General features: G+C 38.1%; 1 protein-coding gene across 4 annotated transcripts in view; it reads right to left on the reverse strand.

The window, feature by feature from the left end:
• The window catches only part of MME (membrane metalloendopeptidase), a 97402-nt gene that overhangs the window by 11537 nt on the left and 65291 nt on the right, over positions 1-20574 (reverse strand). For all 4 annotated transcript variants that reach the window (XM_059391703.1, XM_059391705.1, XM_059391704.1 and 1 more), the window contains exons 17-20: positions 9586-9644; positions 3164-3283; positions 1526-1659; positions 636-701 (exon numbers count right to left, since the gene is read on the reverse strand). In XM_059391703.1, coding sequence (XP_059247686.1) covers positions 636-701; positions 1526-1659; positions 3164-3283; positions 9586-9644 — 379 coding nt within the window. The remainder of the gene's footprint in view (positions 1-635; positions 702-1525; positions 1660-3163; positions 3284-9585; positions 9645-20574) is intronic.

A 20574-nucleotide genomic window follows, 5' to 3' on the forward strand; every position in this document is an offset into this window, starting at 1 on the left:
TCTCTAACACTGAGAATAGTGCCAAACACACAGTAAAGTCCTCAACAAGTATTTGTTGAATCCAAGAATGAATGAAAGGCTAAATGAGCTTCTAAGGGATGTTCCATCGATACACTCCGTTGGGTGTAACAGTTTGGATGACCAGAAGGCCGTGTGTTGGAGCTGTATCACTTCAGTCTCTCACTGGGTCATTGTAACTGGACTGTGGTTATCGTCCCAAAGATTGCATCACCTGCTGTAAAACTGAAGGTCCTATTTAATACATTGGTCAATGACTGAAAAATCCTTTCGAGGAGGCCCCTTTTATAAAAAAAAAATAATATTTTAGAGCTCATTTCTTAGAAAAACGTTGCTTCCTCTGTGGAACTTGCATGCCTCCTCATTTCTGCTGATATAACATTCCAGGTTTCCTCTTCTCAGCTTCTCAGAAGCCTAGACTGTTCAGCTCAGTCATAACCATACTGCTTTTTCTGGCTAGCACACTTACAATCCCCTTTTCCCACGTGTATTTTCTACTTTCTATTCGTTGTTTACTGCCTACATTATATGTGCCTTTTGCAAAAGGCTTTAAATGAATGATTAAATAGGATATTATCACTCCAACCACTAAAATGGGAGAAAGTGTTATTACTCACTCTGTATGCTTGGCCAATACCTCCATTATCAGCAATATTTTCTCCCAGCGTATTAATTCCGTTGAGCTGTTAAGAAACAAAAGATGCTTAAAAATCCTTACCTGTATTCGGATTGTTAAGAAGGCATCAATAATGCACTTAAGACTGGATTTGTCCATTCTTTAAAAAGTTAAAAACAGAAATCCCATATGATCCAATAATTTCACTACTAGGTAATTACCCAGGGGAAATAAAACTACTGACTTGAGAAGATATATTTATTTACTGCAGCTTTACCTTAGCTAAGTTATGGAAGCAACCTAAGTGTCTTTGGATAGACAAATGGATAAGGAGGAAGTGAAACACGTGTACACATATGCACAATGGAATGTTATTCAGCCATAAAAAGGAGATCGTGCCGTTTGAGACAACGTGGATGGACCTAGATGGTATTATGCTAAGTGAAATAATTTAGACTGAGAAAGACCAATACCATATAGCTCCACCCATAAATGGAAACTTAAAAAAAAATGAATAAGCAAACAAAAAGCAGAATCAGAACTATAAATACAGAGAATAAACTGATGGCTGCCAGAGGGGAAGGGACTATGGGGAGGGGCAAAATGGGTGAAGAGCAGAGGCAGATACAGGCTTCCAGTTATGGAATGTGTAGGTCCCCGGAATAAAAGCAGAGCATAAGGAATGCAGTCAACGATACAGTAATAGCAATGTATCAGGAAAGATGGGAGCTACTCTTGTGAACATAGCACCATGTATAAACTTGTCAAATCATTAAATTGTACACCTGAAACTAATGTAACATTATATGTCATCTATACTCTAGAAAAGAAAGCAAAAGTGGTAACAAAGACTGAATATATCTGAAACTTTTTAAGAGAATTCCAACGTACGTGCTGTCCACCTGCTAGGTCCCAGGAGAAGTTTCCATACTGGTACACCATGCACTGGGATTGGGCTTTAAAATTATTTGCTGACTGTTGAGTCCACCAATCAACGAGGTCTCCATCCTTGTTAAAATTCCTGCCTGTAATAAAATGATTTAAGTAAAAGGGGAACTCATTACATCAAGAATTGTGGTTAAGATATCTTTAATTCAAAAGGTACGGACTTAAGATTGGATATGTCCATTCTTTAAAAAGTTAAAAACAGAAATCCCATAGGATCCCACTCAAGTGGGCAGGTAATGAGAAGAACTGTTCCCCTTTCACATCCCGTGTTGATGAAACGTGGACTGTGAGGGCCTGCTTTGCTTGTGGGCCTTCGTATTGATCCAGGCTTTGTACCCACGTGGTTCCTGAGACCTCAGCCGAGGCCACCAGTTAAGTCACTCCTGAAATCGTGCCTTGTTTCTCTTGGATGGTTTTCATATGGACCAAGTCTGTTTAATTTGATATTTTGAGACTGAAAAATACTATTTTTATTCTGCATTCATTTCATGTCTCAAACCCCTCATGAGACACTGCGGACTCAGAATTTCCCTCTACTTCAAGCACAAAGAAAGAGTCACTTTTTCTCCTGGAGCTTTCCTGCTAACCCTCCTCGATCTTTCCTTTTTCTGAACATTATCTGCCACGTTTTAACACTTCATTTTATCATCCTTTTAAATAGTTACTTACGATATAGTGAATGAAAAGAAGGCTACAAAGGAAAACTACTTGGCCTCACATCCTGATTCCACGTTTGGAATTCCTAGGTTTGTAACTTTGAGCAAGTCTTTCATGTGCCTCTACTTTTTTCCATTAAAAAAAAAAAATGGAAGTGGTATTAGTACCTACCCATGAACATTATTATATGCTTGAATTAACAGGCATGTAGTAAGTCCTTTCCAAAACTGTACCGTTCCTGTCATCTTTTCTTTTTATGGCTCTAAAGTTAAGTCTAGTTAAGGCTTAATTATTTTCTTTCTGTTATTTTCTTCCTATTGTCTCTCCACTCGCAAACCAATTTTTGCCATAGCTTCAACTATCACTTCTCTATTTATCTCGTGCTTTTTTCTACTTCTATGCCTCTCAAATTTCAATGAAACTCTAAATCTATTTTTGCCATTTGAGGCAGCATATAAACATTTAAGTGCCCATGATTTGCAAAGTCCTGAACTAGGTAAAGGATGAAAAAAAAAAAGTTCTTCCCGTCCGTGAGCAGTTTAAGTCTTATAGGCACCTTTCTTTTACTTTTTCATTATTTTACATCTGGTTTAAAACATGGACCCTGTCCTCTAGAAGTCCAGATAGATAATATGTAATCATGAAATAAGAGCAAACATTATCGTTGGTGTTAACAAACACAGTTATCTTCTAAATGTGAATATTTGTGTTACTTTGTCAGAGTGCAAAGCGCACACTGCTTATCTCACTACTAGATATTTCTGATCTTCCTAAGCAACAATTTAGAAGGAACACTGAAAGTATGATTATTAGTCAATGGTACCCTTTTGATTAAATGTGTTCTCATACTGATCAAGTACAATAACACTGTTCAAGTTTATCAGGGTGTGTCCCAGCCAAAGGAAAGTGTCCATGGTACTTTACCATTGTCATCGAAGCCATGGGTGATTTCATGTCCTATGACCATGCCGATACCCCCATAGTTCAATGAGTTAGACTGATGGGCACTGAAGAAGGGAGGCTGGAGAATGCCTGCTGGGAAGACTACAAGGAAAGAAGATGGTTAAAAATGATTTGTGGCATTCTTCTCTGACGGCAGGGCTGGGCTGGGCTTTCTGCCTGCTAAGCTACTTTCCAGTTCATCAGTTTGACTTAATTGTATACAAAAGTCTTCTTGTGATGAAACAAGAGTAGGTCTTTTATGATTGATGACAACAAAGAGTTCATCCAAAAGCAGCACCAGGATCTATGATTTGTAATCATGATTCACTTGTATAAGTGATACCGTATAATCACGATATGAGCTCTGCTAAGATTGTTGTTTGCTCTGAGGAGTTTAGAGCTAGGAGAAATTACCATCTTCATTTCCCACTGCAAATATTTGGAAGGAACAGTTATTTAATAACACAAATACTGCTTTTTAAAAAAAAAACCACAAGTATTACTTTTAATGTCATCTCTAACATTTTATCCATCTATATTAGCTTGTTAAATAAACAGAACTACTCGATCGAAGGCTTCTCCCAACCACATTGACCTACGTTATTTCCCACAAGGCATCTATGGCTATTTATTTCCTTCTTCTCAGTTGCTGTCTTTCTTTTTCTTATCCTCACCTGCTCCAGCACCTCAAATACCAATCCTTTGAGAACAGACACGTGTGCACCTGTAAGTACACTTCTTTACTTGCTGAGTCCATTTTCTTTTTTTTTTCACTCATTATCTCCAGCACCTAAATCTAGAATGGTGCCCGGAACAAAACAGGCGCTTAGGAAATATGTTGAATAGGTGAATTATCAATGATAAATGAGTGAGCCAATGAATTTACCGTGGTGTCCCAGAGACGACTAAATAAATAAATCACACTTTTTTTTTTTTTATGTCCACCTTGACATCTGCCTTATCTTGGTTAGCCTTCTACACTTAGATGTCTCACAAACTTTAAATTTCATGTGTCAAATATCAAACTCGTTTTCTTCTAAGCCATCACTCTCTTGACTTTATGTCTGCTAGTGGCATTTGAAGGGTCTCAACCACCTGGCACGACATTTTCTACTTATCTTAGACACCTATTTTTTTTAATTTTTTAAATATTTGTTTGTTTATTTATTTATTTATTTTTACCAAGTCTTAACACAGTCTACTTAGGAAAAGACGAGGTCATGCATCTTCCTTCCAGGAGCATCATCTTCTGTTTATTTCCTCCTATCAGCCTTATTGCCATCATCCCACTTCATATTATCATTCCTTGTCTTAAGAATTACTTGAGGGGCGCCTGGGTAGCTCAGAAGGTTGGGCCTCTGCCTTAGGCTCAGGTCATGATCGCAGGGTCCTGGGATCGAGCCCCACATTGGGCTCTCTGCTCAGAAGGGAGCTGCTGCTTTCCCCTCTCTCTCTGCCTGCCTCTCTGCCTACTTGTGATCTCTCTGTCAAAAAAATAAATAAATAAAATCTTAAAAAAAAAAAAAAAGAATTACTTGATTTCCTACATGATCTTTCCACTTCCTGTCTCACCCAACTATAACCTATCTTAAATCTAATCCATCCACATCCAGATTAAAGTCTAACTCTGGTCAGGGGCGCCTGGGTGGCTCAGTGGGTTAAAGCCTCTGCCTTCAGCTCAGGTCATGATCCCAGGGTTCTGGGATCGAGCCCCACATCGGGCTCTCTGCTCAGCAGGGAGCTTGCTTCCCTTCCTCTCTTTCTGCCTGCCTCTCTCTCTGCCTGCCTCTCTGCCTACTTGTGATCTCTGTCTGTCAAATAAATAAATAAAATCTTAAAAAAAAAAAAAGTGTAACTCTGGTCATTATCACTCCCCTGATTTAAAAAAAAAAAAAAAAAAAAAAAAAAAAAAAAAAAAACCTTCCAAAGGATCGGTTTGGTGCTTTCTAATTAAATACAGCATCTTCTTTCTGGTCTTTGACTCCATGGTCTTCTCCTACTTCATCTCTCTTATGCCCCCTCCTCCCCTCTTAATGCTCATACTTAGCAATTTCATCTTTCATGTTTCAAAATCCTAGTGTCTACTGAATTATGTTCTTAGCAAAAAAAAAAAAAAATCTTCAGTATCAACACCCATCCATGTAAAGCCCTAAGCGATCACTATTTGGGATTCCAAGAACACAAGAGAAGTCCCTGACCTTAAGAAATCTAAGATCTAGTTCAAATAGTAGCAAATGTTGTTTCTTTGTCTTTCCAGTGAGGAGAATATGGCAGCACCTCAAATGGATTTCAAAAGATAAATATTAGATATTTATAGAAGAGACTTTAAAAAACATGCTGGACAATTTAAGTGCTCTCCAGAAACTTAAAAAAAGAATCTGGAAAGTTGCCACAACATCCAAAATGACAAAATAGTTAGAAAATAAATATTGCTGTCCTTGGAGAATTTTGATGAAAGTTATACCTCACATGTAGCTGCTTGAGTTATCAACAGTGCCAAGAAATTATTTTTAGCTTAAAGTATTAAAATTATGTGCAGTACTTTATTAACTTAAAGTGAATACTATCTCCCACACTATGTACTTTGATTAAAATCCACCCTTTATATAAAATGTTCTTATGAAACGTGCTATCAAGACTAAACATTAACTGTAAAGATCCTGCTGCTTAAATTATATCCTAATATGTCACTCTTCAGGCAAGTGATAAGATTTTTATGGCTCATATTAATTACTAGTCTTCAAGTTCAGCTTTGCAAATTATGACTTCCCCTTTTACACTGTGAGCTAAATCTCAGTGATGAGGACTTCCCCATAGCCTACTGCTGTTACTAGTAGACTTCACAACTGTTGATAACAACCAGCTGCTTAGTTGTACATTTTTTATGTTCACGACTGTCAACAAGTAAGTTAACTGAATAAGTCATTGATCCATACCACAAAAAATTCTGTTCCTCCCTCCCGTGCCCTCAATTCCCTGGTTTGGTTTGTTAAGGCTGCAAGCAATTCAATTTCAGAATCTTTGATATAAAGGTTGAAGACATTAGGTAAGATCAATATTGGGTGAAGAAAGTTAAATATTAATTTTTACGTTAAATGGAATAGCAATATGTTTTGAAACATTTGCTCTTGATTTTAAAGTCTGAAAATAAGACTCCTAAGAACGAGGAAGGTACCTTTAGAAAAAGTTGTTATTTCAAGGTAGTCAAACACCAATAGGCTGAATACACTAAATGATCCACGGAAGGTTTCTGGAGTCGATGGGGCAAATGTGTGGGGAATGAGAGACAGTGAATTCATCACTTTCGGTATGCCTTTCCATACGGGAAGGTTTTTGTTTGTTTGTTTTTTGTTTTTAAGATAAATTTTTTTTTTAAAGATTTTATTTATTTATTTGAGAGAGAGAGAGAGAGCGAGCATGCACATGAGCCAGGGAAGACAAAGGAGGAGGGGGAAGCAGACTCCCCGAGCAGGGAGCCGATGCGGGGCTCGATCCCAGGACCCTGGTATCATGACCTGAGCCAAAGGCAGCCACTGAACAGATTGAGCCACCCAGGTGCCTCTGATTTTTTTTAATTGACATGAAATGGCAGGGGTGCATAAAGCTTAGAAAATAGTCTACTTGTGTGAGTTGTAACAAAAAGTCATTGGAATTGAATTAAAAAGAAGAAATTATTAATATGAATAAATCCCTATATGGCAATAAAACAAGTTCTTTTTTTTTTTTTTTTTAACCATAGCATAGAAAGGCCAAGCCCATGAGAAATTGTATGTGATCTAATTTAAACTATTTGTGTGCAGATGGAAGGGTCATTTATGAGACATATGCTAATTTTTTTTAAAAAGATTTTGTTTATTTATTTGAGACAGAGAGGGAAAGAAAGAGCACAAGCTGGGGAGAGGGAGAAACAGACTCCCCACTCGAGCAGGGAGCCTGATGTGGGGCTCGATCCCCTGACTCCAGGATCGTGACCTGCGCCAAGTGCAGATGCTTAACCAGCTGACCCACCCAGGTGCCCTGAGACATATGCTAGTCTATACCAGTTCTAATTCTGTAATGCACAATATCAAGATTAAAAAGTTGTGTATCTATGTATATAAACAGACAGGCAAGCATACACACACACACACACAGAGCTACAAACTCACTTTTATCAAGAAGAAAGATGGAGGTCAGGATCTTTAATTATCTTTTAGTTAAGACTATCCCCACTTTGAAGATTTAAATGAATTGTCAGAGAGAAAACGTACACATGTCAAAGATTTCTCCTCTTGCATGACACTTTCCCTTCTTCTGAACTGCTGTTATTAGCACACATAGTTTTTCAGATTTCAAGTTTCTATCTGATGATTTATCTTGAGAGTCTTTAAAAGGTCTTTCTTACTAAGAATGTTTATTGTAGCCAATTCTTGATTATTCAGAGGATAACTATCTATTGTGTGAAATGCTAGGCCACTTTTATCTTCTTTTTGCTTTTGCTGTGTGCGTCTTTGGTTTGAGGGTGTTCATTTCAAATTGAGAACATTCTGTCTTCTCTGATCAGGGAATCTCCAAGGCAAACCAATTTCAAGCTGGCTCCAGGGATATGGGATCATTCAGAGCCAAACAAGGTACTGTCTTGACCTGAAGTGGGTGGATCTGCTCCAGAGAGGGGCTGAAGGGATGAACATGCCAGGGTGGTCCTACAGAGGGCCTTCTTGTTGGAATGAATCATCATCAGGTCTGATAGGATCCAGGGTCCTTCCTGAACTGGATTAAAATGAAGCTACATCCCTTAGTCTATCCTAATACAGACAAAGGCCAGGCTGTCTCACTTTGCCTTGGAATTTCACTAAAAGGTCATTCTGCTTAAGATTCTCTCTGTTACCGTCCCCCTCACCGCCCCATACACGTGCATGAACATGTGTGCATGCTCTCTCTTTCTCAAAAAACAAAACAAAAAACAAAGTGAAGCCTCTTCAGAGAGAAAGGCACTTCTAAGAAAGGGTCTGAATGGTTTCTAGGAATACCTCCCAAAGGATAGACTGCATGGTTCTGAGTTGATCATTAAATAGGCTCTGGTAGGAGTTTAGGTTATCATTGTACTAACTAGGAAATGTATTAGCCTAGACTTTGAGCTAATTGATTTTAAGAGGTGCACATGCCTTCTTTCGTATTTATACATTATATAAAGAAACTTTTCTGATTATTCATTTTCATGTTATCTACCAAAATAAATTCCAGATGGATTAAAGAGTTACTCCAAAAATAAAGACCATAAAAATACTAGAAGAAAATGTAGATAGTTTCTTACTTTAACTCTTCCTAGGTTTAAAAGCAATGGGGAAAGCTATAATCAATCTTTAAAATAAAATAAGGTTATAATTTCATAAAATTTGTTTTTAGCCAATGATAAAAAATCTTTCAGGATTTTTCATCATTTCTAATCTAATTAGTAACAGAGCTCAAGAAAAACAAGGCTCAGGGCAGACTCTAAAATGAACTCTGAGATGTTTATTTTAGAATAATGCTGAAATTATCTTCCCTTTTGATTCTTGACCACACTTAGAAATGAAGGGCTAGACTTCGTGTAACTGGAGAAATTGACTAACCAACTTCTGTTTAGTACAACTTTGGTAGTACTGAATCTGTTTGGTGCCTTTCTATGTATTTAAAATCCTTGGGGGGAAAATGGGTCCATCTATGTAATACTTAAGAAAGAATTTAAAAATCTCAAGGTCTTCCTAGGAAGAGAATCAATATACTTTTGTTATAGTAAGCCATTTAGTTATATCACTCACTCACTTAATAGTTTCTACACAGATTCCTACAATACTACTCTTACTGAACATTTTTTTTCTTTTTTGATTAAAAGTAATCAAGTAAATGTAATTTCACATGGTTCAACTTAATATAACCAACTTTTCAGATTTCTGAGAAATTTGGAGTTGTCTAGAGAAACAGGTGATACAGATAGGGACCATCCCCAGCAGAGCCAGTGTACAAAATTGCCAGGAGAACCGGATCTCTGCAAAGCTGGTTCTTGGAACCTTAAACTCCTTTAAGATTCTGATGCTTAGAGAGTCCTACAGTCAATATAACTTTATGGAGCTATAAGAGATGTTTAAAAAGTTTTTAGAAATAAAATAAAAGCACTTAGACATCAGATAAACCACTTAGCCACAAATGAGAACACTGCAAAAGAAAGAAAACCACTTATGTAATTTGTACTGACTTAAAATTTGCTATTATAGTGGAAAGAGGTACATGGATGCATTTACTTTCAAGTAGTACATTCAATAAAGCAATCACTCAGCCTCAACTGTGCTTTTATGGGGAGCACCAAAAACTGGTCATGCAATCAATGCACTACAACTTGGTAACAACAGAGAAATATTAAAGAGTTATTTAAGAATAGGCCTTACCTATCTGATTTCTGCCTGAAGAATAAAATGCATTGACTACAGCTGCTCCGCTTATCCACCTATGGAAAACATAAGAACTCGTTACAAATTGTACTATTAGTATCCGATTCAATGGGCTCACCACCATAAAAGCATTATTACTATTCCAAGGCCAATATTAACTTTCTGTTTGAAATATGATCAACAAGTTAAAATTAGCTCACTAGGTGAGCCATCTTGTTCAAAAGTATTTCTACTTCTTGAAAAAATCAGTATGTATCCATGTCTGCAGTCCATTACCTCACTTGTATGAATTTTTCTGGAGGTACCTCATAGTACAAAACCCATTCAGATGTACCTTTTTGGAAACTGCAAATGGACTGACATAATATTGAAACATGTTTACCTTTATGTTTCTAATACTAGGTAACTATACCAACCATTCTGGAGTATTTGACAGGATATTGAACTACAAGTTGTTAAAATTTTAGATTCAAGTGTAATTTTTTTTTTAATTTCCTAGTTTATTTAGACACTGAGATAGTGTCTAAATAAGGTATTTAATTGCAGGTAATCTGCCTCTGACTACTGCCATGTTAAATTATTTTCTTTTAATGCAGCGTTCCAGCTAATTAAGCAAAGGCATGCATTTGTACGATGACTGCAAAATGAAATCCAGGTGGTTCTGAAGTAGGTTTGTCTGCCTGTTTGTCTGTGTAGGTGCCAATGTTCCCATGTCTTTCTGCTCAGATGTTATGATGACTGGATAACAAGAATCATTGTTGGAATATTACTCAGCCTTAAAAAAGAGTTAGATCGTGATGTTTGTGGCAATATGGATGAACCTAGAGAGTATTACGCTAGGTGAAAGATGTCAGGCAGAGAAAGTTCAGATGTCACATGATTTCACTTCCATGTGGAATCTAAAAAACAAAACAAATTAACAATCAAAAAGCAAAACAGACTCATAAATACAGAGAACAAACTGGTGATTGTCAGAGAGGAGGCGCATGGGGGCATGAGCAAAATGAGTGAAGGAGAGTGAGAGGTACAGACTTCCAGTTATGGAATGAATAAGTCACTGGGATGAAAGGTAGAGCATAGGGAATGTAGTCAGTGCTATTATAATAGGGTTATATAATGACCACACTTGTGATGTGGATAGACGGAGTTGCGAAATCACTATGTTGTACACCTGAAACTAATGTAACATTGTATGTCAACTGTACTTCAATAAAATAAAAAATGAAATCATTGTTAAGCCCTTGTTTTGCAACAGGATTAATACCCCCATCTTAATAGAACATTACATATATCTCTATACAGTCATTGAAAAATGGACAATACGCGACTTCAGATAACCTCTTACATGGCAGCACACATGCATACACTTAAAACAATCCTATATTATTAGCTAATGGCTTCATTGTACTTACATCACTTTCAGGACAACAATTAATGGGCAATTATTATCCTATTTATGGAAGGAGTTTAGAGTAATCAGTACAATGAGATTAAATTAGAACACTTTCCAGACCCTGCTTTGCAAGGTAAGCAAGACAAAGTCAGCTGCCCAAGTCAGTACTTTAGCTACAATTTCTGTAACTATTGCAGGATGTCAGATTTGAGTCCTATTTTGATCTCTTAAAAAGAACCGAGAGAGCCATATATAACAACTGTCTGATAAATTCTAATTAAGCATGGGCTTTATCTCCAACAACATGATGAAGATGTCCATATAAAAAAAATTGGGGAATTAATGGCGTGCCTGGGTGGCTCAGTGGGTTAAAGCCTCTGCCTTTGGCTCAGGTCAAGATCCCAGGGTCCTGGGATCAGGTACTGCATTGGGCTCTCTGCTCAACAGGGAACCTGCTCCCCATCCCCCCTCTGCCTGCCTCTCTGCCGACTTGTGATCTCTGTCTGTCAAATAAATAAATAAAATCTTTTTTAAAAAATTGGGGAATTAAAAAAATACCCAGGCAGCATTTCTGTAAATTCTTCTTCTGAAAGAAAGTAAGTTTGACAACAGGGTAGATGGTCGATCAATGCCGTTTCTTTAGTTTGATGTCACCGTCATTCTAAATAGAGAAAAACATTTTCGAACAGGATGGTGTGACCGATGTATCATTTGTTCCAATTTCATCACAGCTGAGTCATCAGTATTTTAATTCCTTGCAGGTTGAGGATTACAAGCATATAGCTGTATTTATTTTAATTCAACTCCACTCGATTTCCATATGATTTGGGACGACTCACAATAAAAACATGCAAACCCGGGGGTGTTAAGACTAAAATCAAGAGATCTGGAATTATACAGAACAAGTAGATTTTGTTTGTGTGACCAAAGAGTATTACAAAAGGAAATACTTATATAAGTAAAATCATGCTAAGGAAAATTGATTTTTCGGAACTATGTTTACCTATATTCACACAAGTATCACAACTCAGGTTCAAGTAGGGTTCTAAATTGTCTGGCAAGGGGACAAAATGGACAATGGGCTCAGGCTACCCCTGAGGACAAAGAGCATTCCTTACAGGGACTCCTTAGAAAGGTATTTCTGAGTGTCCTCAAAAATCCTGATAGCAAATATGGCAGTAGATCTGATGCGTAAATAGCTTAAAATTATTAACTTTAATTGTTATAAAATTGATTTAATGTGTTTCCAGGTCTCAGTTGTTTTAAGGCTCAGTTTCCCAATTATGAACTGATTTAGTAGCAATATACTCTGCATGGACTTTTGCGGTAATCACAAGTAATATGCCAACTGTTTTGTTCTGAACTCAGGCACATGCTAAAAACGAAAGACAAAATGTGCCATTCCAAAATGTTTTCTCAAACTAAGTAGACTGCAGAGGGAAGGAGTTAGATATATAAAACTAATGTTTCAGACAGCGGCAGAACTCAAAAGCAGGGCACAATAACGTTTATATACCCTTCTCATGTTTATTCCTTTTGTAAAAATAAATGCCATACCTTTGTTTTAGCACTTTTCTGCTCTTCTGTTACATTACTGCGAGGGGTTTAAGATTGCATTTTGATTCACGTTTATAACTTTGCAGGAGGGAGTGTTTTACATATTAAAATGTCCGTGGTGAATTATATTTTAAGAAAATACGTAGCTATTTATGATCACAGAGTTCTCAAATAAAATTAGAATTACGACAGTTAGTTTCATGGAGCACTATTGTGTAGTGTTTGTCATTTCTTCCTTGAGAACTTACACAATGCACCGTCAGACCACCCCCGCGTGATTACCCAGATTCAAAAGCACAGGGCATACTGTTCTGGGAATGATAGGAGCCTGAATACTGTGTTCAGACCACTATATCTTTTTTTTTTTTTTTTTTTAAGATTTATTTATTTATTTGAGAGGGAGAGACTGAGCATGCATGTGAGTGAGGGGAGGGAGAGAGAGAATCCTTAAGCAGACTCCCTGAGTGGGGAGCCAGGACACAGGGCTCAATCCCAGGACCCTGAGCTCATGACCTGAGCCAAGACCAAGAGTCAGATGCTTAATGGACTGATCCATCCAGGTGCCCCTGGATCACCACATCTTAAATAAAATGATGATGACAGCTAGAGGTTCAATGTCTAATACATCCAGCCAGTTGTGAAATATCTCACTATGTTAAAGTGAAAGCTAAACCAGAGCAAAGAAAATACTTTTCAAGTTAAATGATGATGTAACAAAAACTGCCAGTTACTCTGATGTGGATGCAGCCTCAAAGTTTCAGGAAAAGCTTCCATTTATGGGACACAGAAATTTGATGGGGAATAGCAGCACAGAAAAGAGAAAATGCTCAACAGAAGAGAAAACAAAATGGTGGCGCTTCTTGCCTGAAAACACCGGACACTGCAGGTCACCTGAAAATACCTTTCAAAATCCAGACCAGACCCAGACACTAGCAGCGTCCCGGAACAGGAACTGGACCGGAGAGATGAAGTAGTACCCTGTTCTTTGATTTTTCTTCCAAATCTCTGTGTATAGGGGTTTGGGTATGTGGGGTATTCAGTGCAGAGCAGGAAAGCAAGAAAGAGGAAAACTTAAGTTTTAATTTTGGAGCCGTAATTTTGTCAGGTGACCTGATGCTTGTTTGGGAGCACTCCACCGAACAAAGAGCAGCATGGCTCTCAAAGCCGAAAAGTGTGGATAGGAAACATGACCGAAATATCCTTGAGAGGGGGACCAGGTGTTTCTCTTCTAACTCTTATTACCCTGAAGAAGTCAGGCGGTGAGGAAAGGAAAGCACAAAGACATCATTTTTATAGCAAGGAGGAAAGGCAGACGTGGACAGGCTGATCCTCCAGCCTTTTGAATGTAACAAACCCACCGGATTGCAAAAGCACCTGGAGTGAAACTCCTCTTTCACCCGCTCATGTGTAACTTTCAGACTTAAAACAACAAAACGGTTAATGCCCCTTTCCCTGAAAGTGTTCGGTTTCCCAGCATCTAGTGGTCCCAGAGCAACTCCTTCAAAGTCAGCCTCTATTTTCCTCAAGTGCTCCTGGAAAGGAGAATTCTCATTTTGAAGCCGCAGTAACCACTGTAACCCTTCACATTTATTCATTGTCTCTGACCCAGCCTTCGGAGCGTCCCGGATACTATCATTCATCTTTCAAAGCAGTCACAGAAGACAGATGACACTTCCAGTTTTCAGGTATAGAAACTGAGGCACAGCATGCTTTTTTGACCTTTATCTAATACACTTATACGCGAAGTGACTCTACTCGGAAAGGAGTATGTAAACTAAAGGGAAAGGGGAGCTTCTCATCTTCCATTACAACCCCCTACTTCTGAGCCGTTGATCTGTGCAATATATAAAATTTCAGGACCATGATGAACGCCATTACCAAAGTCTTTAAAAATGTAAGTGCTTTTCATTTACTTATCTTCGATATGCACAACTCACTTTTATTTATGTACACTAGCAATGAACAATCCAAAAAGGAATTAAGAAAACAATCCTATCTACAGTACTACTAAGAAGACTAAAACACTTTGGCATAAATTCTACAAAAGACGTGCAAGAAGTGGATGCTGGAAACTACAAAACACCATGGAAAGAAATTAAGACTTAAAAACGTGGAAACGATATACGGCTTTCATGGGTCAGAAACCTTAATTTTTTTTAATTGAGGAAACATTAACATATAACGTTATATTAGTTTCAGGTATATAATAGAATGCTTTGATATGTGTATACACTGCAAAATGACCATTACAATAAATCCAGTTGCCAGTCACCATACAAAGTCATGAACATTTTTCCCCCTTTTTCTTGTGGTGATTTTTACGCTCTTGGCAACTTTCAAGTATGCACCACACACTATTGACTATAATCAGCATGCTGTACATTTTCTCTGTGACTAATTAATTATCTTATAACTAGACATTTGTACCTCTTAATCCCTTTCTGTCTATTACCCATCTCCAGCCTTCCTCTGTACGGGCAAGCTCCGTTCTGTTCTATGTATCCATGAGCTTTGTTTGTGCTTTTTTTTTAAGATGCTGCATATCAGAGAAATCAAACAGTATTTGCTTCTCTCTGTCTACCTCATTTCCCTTAGCGTAATACCATCAAATTCCATCCATGTTGCCAGAAATGGCCAGATTTTGCTCGTTTTTATGGCTGAGTAATTTTCCACTGTGTGTGTGCATGTGTGTAGATGATGTATATGTATAAATATACACATTCATACACATATATGTACCACATCTTCTGTATCCACTCACCCATCAATGAACACTTAGGTTGCTTCCACATCTTAGCTCTTCTAAATAAAGTTGCCATCCATACACAGGTGCATATATCTGTCTATACTAGTGTTATTATTTTCTTTGAATAAATACCAAAATTGAAATTTCTGTGTCATACAGTAGAGTTCCATTTGTATTTTTAGGAAGCTCCATACTGTCTTCCATAGTCGCTATACCAATTTACACTTCTACTAATTCCACTACTAGTGCATGAGAGTTCCCCTGCCAGCACTTGCTGTTTTTTCATCATTTCATTTCCGTCATTTCAACATCAACAACTTACTGTTTTAATCATCATTCTAACAGGTGTGAGGTAATATCTCATTAGGATTGATTTGCATTTCCCTGGTTAGTAACATTGAGCATCATTTCATGTGCCTGTTAGCCATCTTGTAGGTCTTGTTTGGGAAAATGTTTATTCAGATGCCCTCCGTACTTTTTTATTGGATTGTGTATATATACATACACATACACACACACATATAAATAATTATGTATGTATTTTGGATGTTAACCTCTTATTGGATAAATGATTTTGAATATATTCTCCCATTCAGTAGGTGACTTTTTGTTGTTTTAATGGTTTCCTTTGCAGAAGGTTTTAGTTTGATATTGTCTTTGCATTTGGAGTCAGAGCCAAGAAAATCATTCCCAAGACCAATGTCAAGGAGCCTACTGCCTAGGCTTTTTGATAAGGATTGCACTGAACCTGTCAATTGCTTTAGTAATATAGGCATCTTAACACCATTCATTCTTCCAATCCAGGAGCATGGAATATCTTTCCACTTATTTGTGTCATCTTCAATTTCTGACATTCATGTCTTTTCAGTATACAGGCCTTTCACCTCCATTTCTCTCTTGAGTTTGGTGAATGTCTTTATGACCACTACTTTTAACTCTTTATTAGATAGGTTACTTAACTCCATTTCAACTGAGACTTTTTTCCTGAGGTTTTAACTTGTTCTTTCACTTGGAACATATTTTTCTAATTTCTCATTTTGTTCTACACTGTTTGTTTCTATGTATTAGGCAAAAAACTGTTGAAGGAGTGGCTTTGTGTAGGAGAGGAACCTTATTGTTCAGCTTTGCCCTAGGTCTTTGTTGTCTTCCAACCTTTGTAATTATCAAAGCAACTTGATTTATTCTTCATAGATCCCAGTTGTTGATGGTGTGCCAAGACCTGTCCGTGCTTCAAAGGGAGGAATCTTATTTAGTACCCAGTTTCAGGTTGATGGGAAGACCCTCAGGCAGCAATTTCTAAAGTGTGCAAGTATATACAGCTTTGAAGGACAAATAATCATAAATCCTGCTGGCCTCTAGACCAAATGATCTGCAGGCGTCTTTGGGCTACAGTTACAAAAACTGGGACTCCAGAAAAAAGTGTGTAAGCTCCTTTTGGGGAAGTACTGGGGAGATGTAGTAGAGGCCGAGGGAAAGCACCAAAGATGGCGTCCCCCAGCCTACATTCTCTGCGAGCACCTCCACAGCCTCTAGATTTGTGGCAAACTTGAAGTCTGCCCTTTAGACTGAAGCTCCAGGATAACAAAATGGGTCTTTTTCCATAGGAATACTGGAGGTGTGTTTCAATCTTTGGTCTATGTAGTGCCCTGGGGTGGTTGCCTACCAAAAACCATCTCTCAAACTGTTAAAGTCCTGGGGAATCCAGGAACACAGGCCCTTGGCCACCAGAGCCAGCTAATTAAGAAACACCTCTGTGTATACTGTATCTGGCTTCGGCAAAGCAGTAGAATGGCACTCTGAGGTAGGCTAACAAGGCATAGCTGAGGCCCCTAGTGTATGCTATCAAGGTAGAGAGAGAGCAAAACTGGCACCAACCCACGCCTCTGTCACTACAGAGTCCCAACAGGCCCATGCCCTCTGATAGATGTGGTAAGATTAGCAAATGAATTTCCTTCACATAGAGACTAGGCCCTTTTCAAACTTCTACTATTGTGCTGATCCCTGGAGAGAACTGAGTCTGCAGGTGAGCCCTTTAAGGGTGTTACCTCCATTCCCTCCAGCCCTTTGCACCTCTTGGATTTGAATTCCGTTAGTTTTCACAGCCAACATCTTTCCACTGCAGGTCTCACGGGCTGGGCTGCCTGATGTGGGGAACAAACCCCTCATGCCTCAGGAAGAAGCTCTGGATTTATGAGATCCCTCCTGATTGGGGGTCACCGTACCCGGGATGGGTTTCTGGCAAGATCACCTATCTCCCTCTCCCATCCTTCTCAGTTTGGGCCTTTTACTGTTTGTCATGAAGAAGCTGCCCAGCTAGTTTCTAGGTCTTCCACATGTAGCTGTAGATTCAGTGTGTCTATGGAAAGAGGAGAGTTCAGTAGGATCTTACTGTGCCACCATCTTGGACTGCCCCTTTGAAAGTGCTCCTTTTAAAACTGCTTCAAATTTAGGTTTCCCCCTTACCCTAATGCACTTCAGGATGCAACCCCTACACCACATGAAGTCATTCTAGAAGACCATCATGACCACACTATAATAACAGCTACTTTTTAATGAGCATCTAACTTATATGCCAGGCACATTATATAATATATAATAGAATAACCCCATAAGGCAAAAATAGATATTACTTTCCTCAGTTTATAAAGGAATCATTGATGCTCAGAGATAGTATGCAGGTTGTCTAAATTTACACAGTAAGTGGCAGAGCAAGAATCTTAACCCACAGCCCCCCTTCCCTCACCTGACTGCAAAGTACAAGCTCTTTCCACTGTTCCGTAAAGGGCAATATTTTTTACCCAAAGGTAAAAGCACAATAGGACCAAAGAACCCCTTTAAACTATTCACTGTTGCTGCATAAGAGTTGTTAACTTTAGTACTCATCTGATTATCGGAGAGGTGAGAGCCAGGACTCCTATTCTGACATGACACTGGGAGAATTCTTCACTCCTCTTTCAACTCAAGGCCATAGAAATCACTAACCTGGTTTTCTTCCGGGAAGTCAACCAATTGCATGTGTTTCTAAGTTTGGCAACAAGGCACACTCTTTTTAGTCTTCAATAACTGTATGTGTGTATATGTACAGATGCGTGCTACCTCCACTTTGTGATATACCAAATTCAGAGAAATTCCCAAATTGAGAAATACATGGGTGGGTGGATCATTTCTGTCAGAATTTTCTTTTGGTGATGATTTTCCTAATTTAGAATAATCTTGGGATCTTTCAGGAAAGAACTGAAACTTCTTCCTTCCCATATAACCCTTAGCAACGCTATAATTTGACATTATTGTCTGTCTAGCTCATTACACAGTAACTCCATGAAGGCAGTGATGTTCTTTTTTTTTTTTTTTTTTTAAATTGTAGTAAGAACACTTACCCGAAGATTTATCTTTTTAACACATTTTACCACACTGAAGTTGACAATACATTACTGTAAACTGTAGATACAACGCTGTACAGAAGATCTCTAGAGGTTATTGATCGTGTTTAACCTAAACTTTATACCTGCTGATTGGAAACCGCTCTCTTCTCTAGTCCCTGGTAATCACAATTCCATTCTTTGATTTTATGAATTTTCCTACTTTAGATACCTCATGTAAGTGGAATCATGTAGTATTTGTTTTTCTCTGTCTGGCTTATTCACTCATCCATGTTGTTGTATATCGCAGAATCTCCTTCTCTAACTGGTGTTCCATTGTTCGCATATACCATCTTTTCTTTATTCATTTATCTGTCAATGGAAACAGGTTGTTTCCATGTCTAAGCTGTTGTGAATGGTGCTGCAATAAAAACGGGAAGGCAAATATCCCTTAAAGATCCTGATTTCAAGTCTTTTGGATACACATTTAGAAGTGGGCTTGCTGGGTCATATAGTAGTTCTATTTCTAATTTTCTGAGGAACCTCCATATAGTTTTCCATAGCAGCTACACCATTTTGCATGCCTACCAAAGATGTGCAATGGCTCCAATTTCTCCACATCCTTTACCAACACTTGTTGTCTTTTTTGTCTGTTTTGTCATAATCATCCTGACAGCAGTGATGTGTGAGCTCACTGTGGTTTTGATCCACATTCCATCCCTACTCAGAGATGTTGAGCATCTTTTCATTTGTCTGTTGGCTGTTTGTATGTCTTCTTCAGAGAAATGACTATTCAAGCCCTTAGCCCATTGTTAAATTGGCTTATTAGTTCTTTTGTTAGAGAGTTTTAGAAGTTCCTTATGTACTTTTGAGATTAACATCTTTTTAGGGATATGATTTGTCCATATTTTCTCCCACTTCATAGGTTGTTTTTTTCATTCTGTTGATTATCTCCTTTGCTACGCAGAAACTTTTTAGTTTAATATAGTCTTACTTGCTTGCAACTCTATCTCTAGGGCTTAGAATAGTGTTGGGAACATGAGAGGCACTCAATGCGTCCTCCAAGAGAGAAGAGCCTCTCTTCCTGAGATGCTGGGGGTGGGGGGAAGCACTAGGCCTAGGTGAGGCACTGGGGCTATGCAGGCTGTAGACAGCCATGACCACTAAGAACTATGACCAATGGAACATCATCCCCTCAAGATGGCAAACTAGTATAAAAGTTCCAGAATTCTTTTGCAAAATTCTCCTAGTTTAAAACGTCAACCTTTAAATTATTGAATTCTCTTATTTCCCCTCCCCCTCTAAAAACCAAACCAAACCAAACTTTCCTGGGATGCTAATTAAAAAGCAGAAATGTTTTACCCCTATCACAGTGAGCACCGAGTAATGTATAAAATGGCTGAATCACTACACAACCTGAAACGAATAGAACACTGTATGTTAACTCTACTGGAATTCAAATTTAAAAACTTCATTTTAAAAAAGCAGAAGTGTTTTTACTGATAAAATGTGTTTTGCTTATGGTCCTAAGGCACACTGGAAAAGCATAAAGCCTGTCAGTTTAATGGGAACATACAAGATGGAAAACTAAAATTTTAATCTATTACAACATGCGTAGAACACAAGCATCTCAAGGCAGATATTGCCGTAGGGAAGGAGAATGATTTGTTCAAGTTTGGTCTAGCTTAGTTATTCTGTCTTTTTGGCTCAGTAATACTTGATGAGCCAAATAATCCTTTTTGTAAACCTTCCCCACATACCTACACTCATGGAGATTCATTTGTGTCTCAAGAATCTGTCACTCTGCACCCCCACCCCAGACAGTTCCTACCAACTCCCTCTGTACCACCTCATTTACCCATATATAATTTACATAATATATATAATGCACACATACATAATATAATAGCCTTGCATGCTCTTTTTCTTTG

The sequence above is a fragment of the Mustela nigripes genome, chromosome 2, assembly GCF_022355385.1.
Source record: "Mustela nigripes isolate SB6536 chromosome 2, MUSNIG.SB6536, whole genome shotgun sequence".
Lineage (NCBI taxonomy): Eukaryota > Metazoa > Chordata > Mammalia > Carnivora > Mustelidae > Mustela > Mustela nigripes.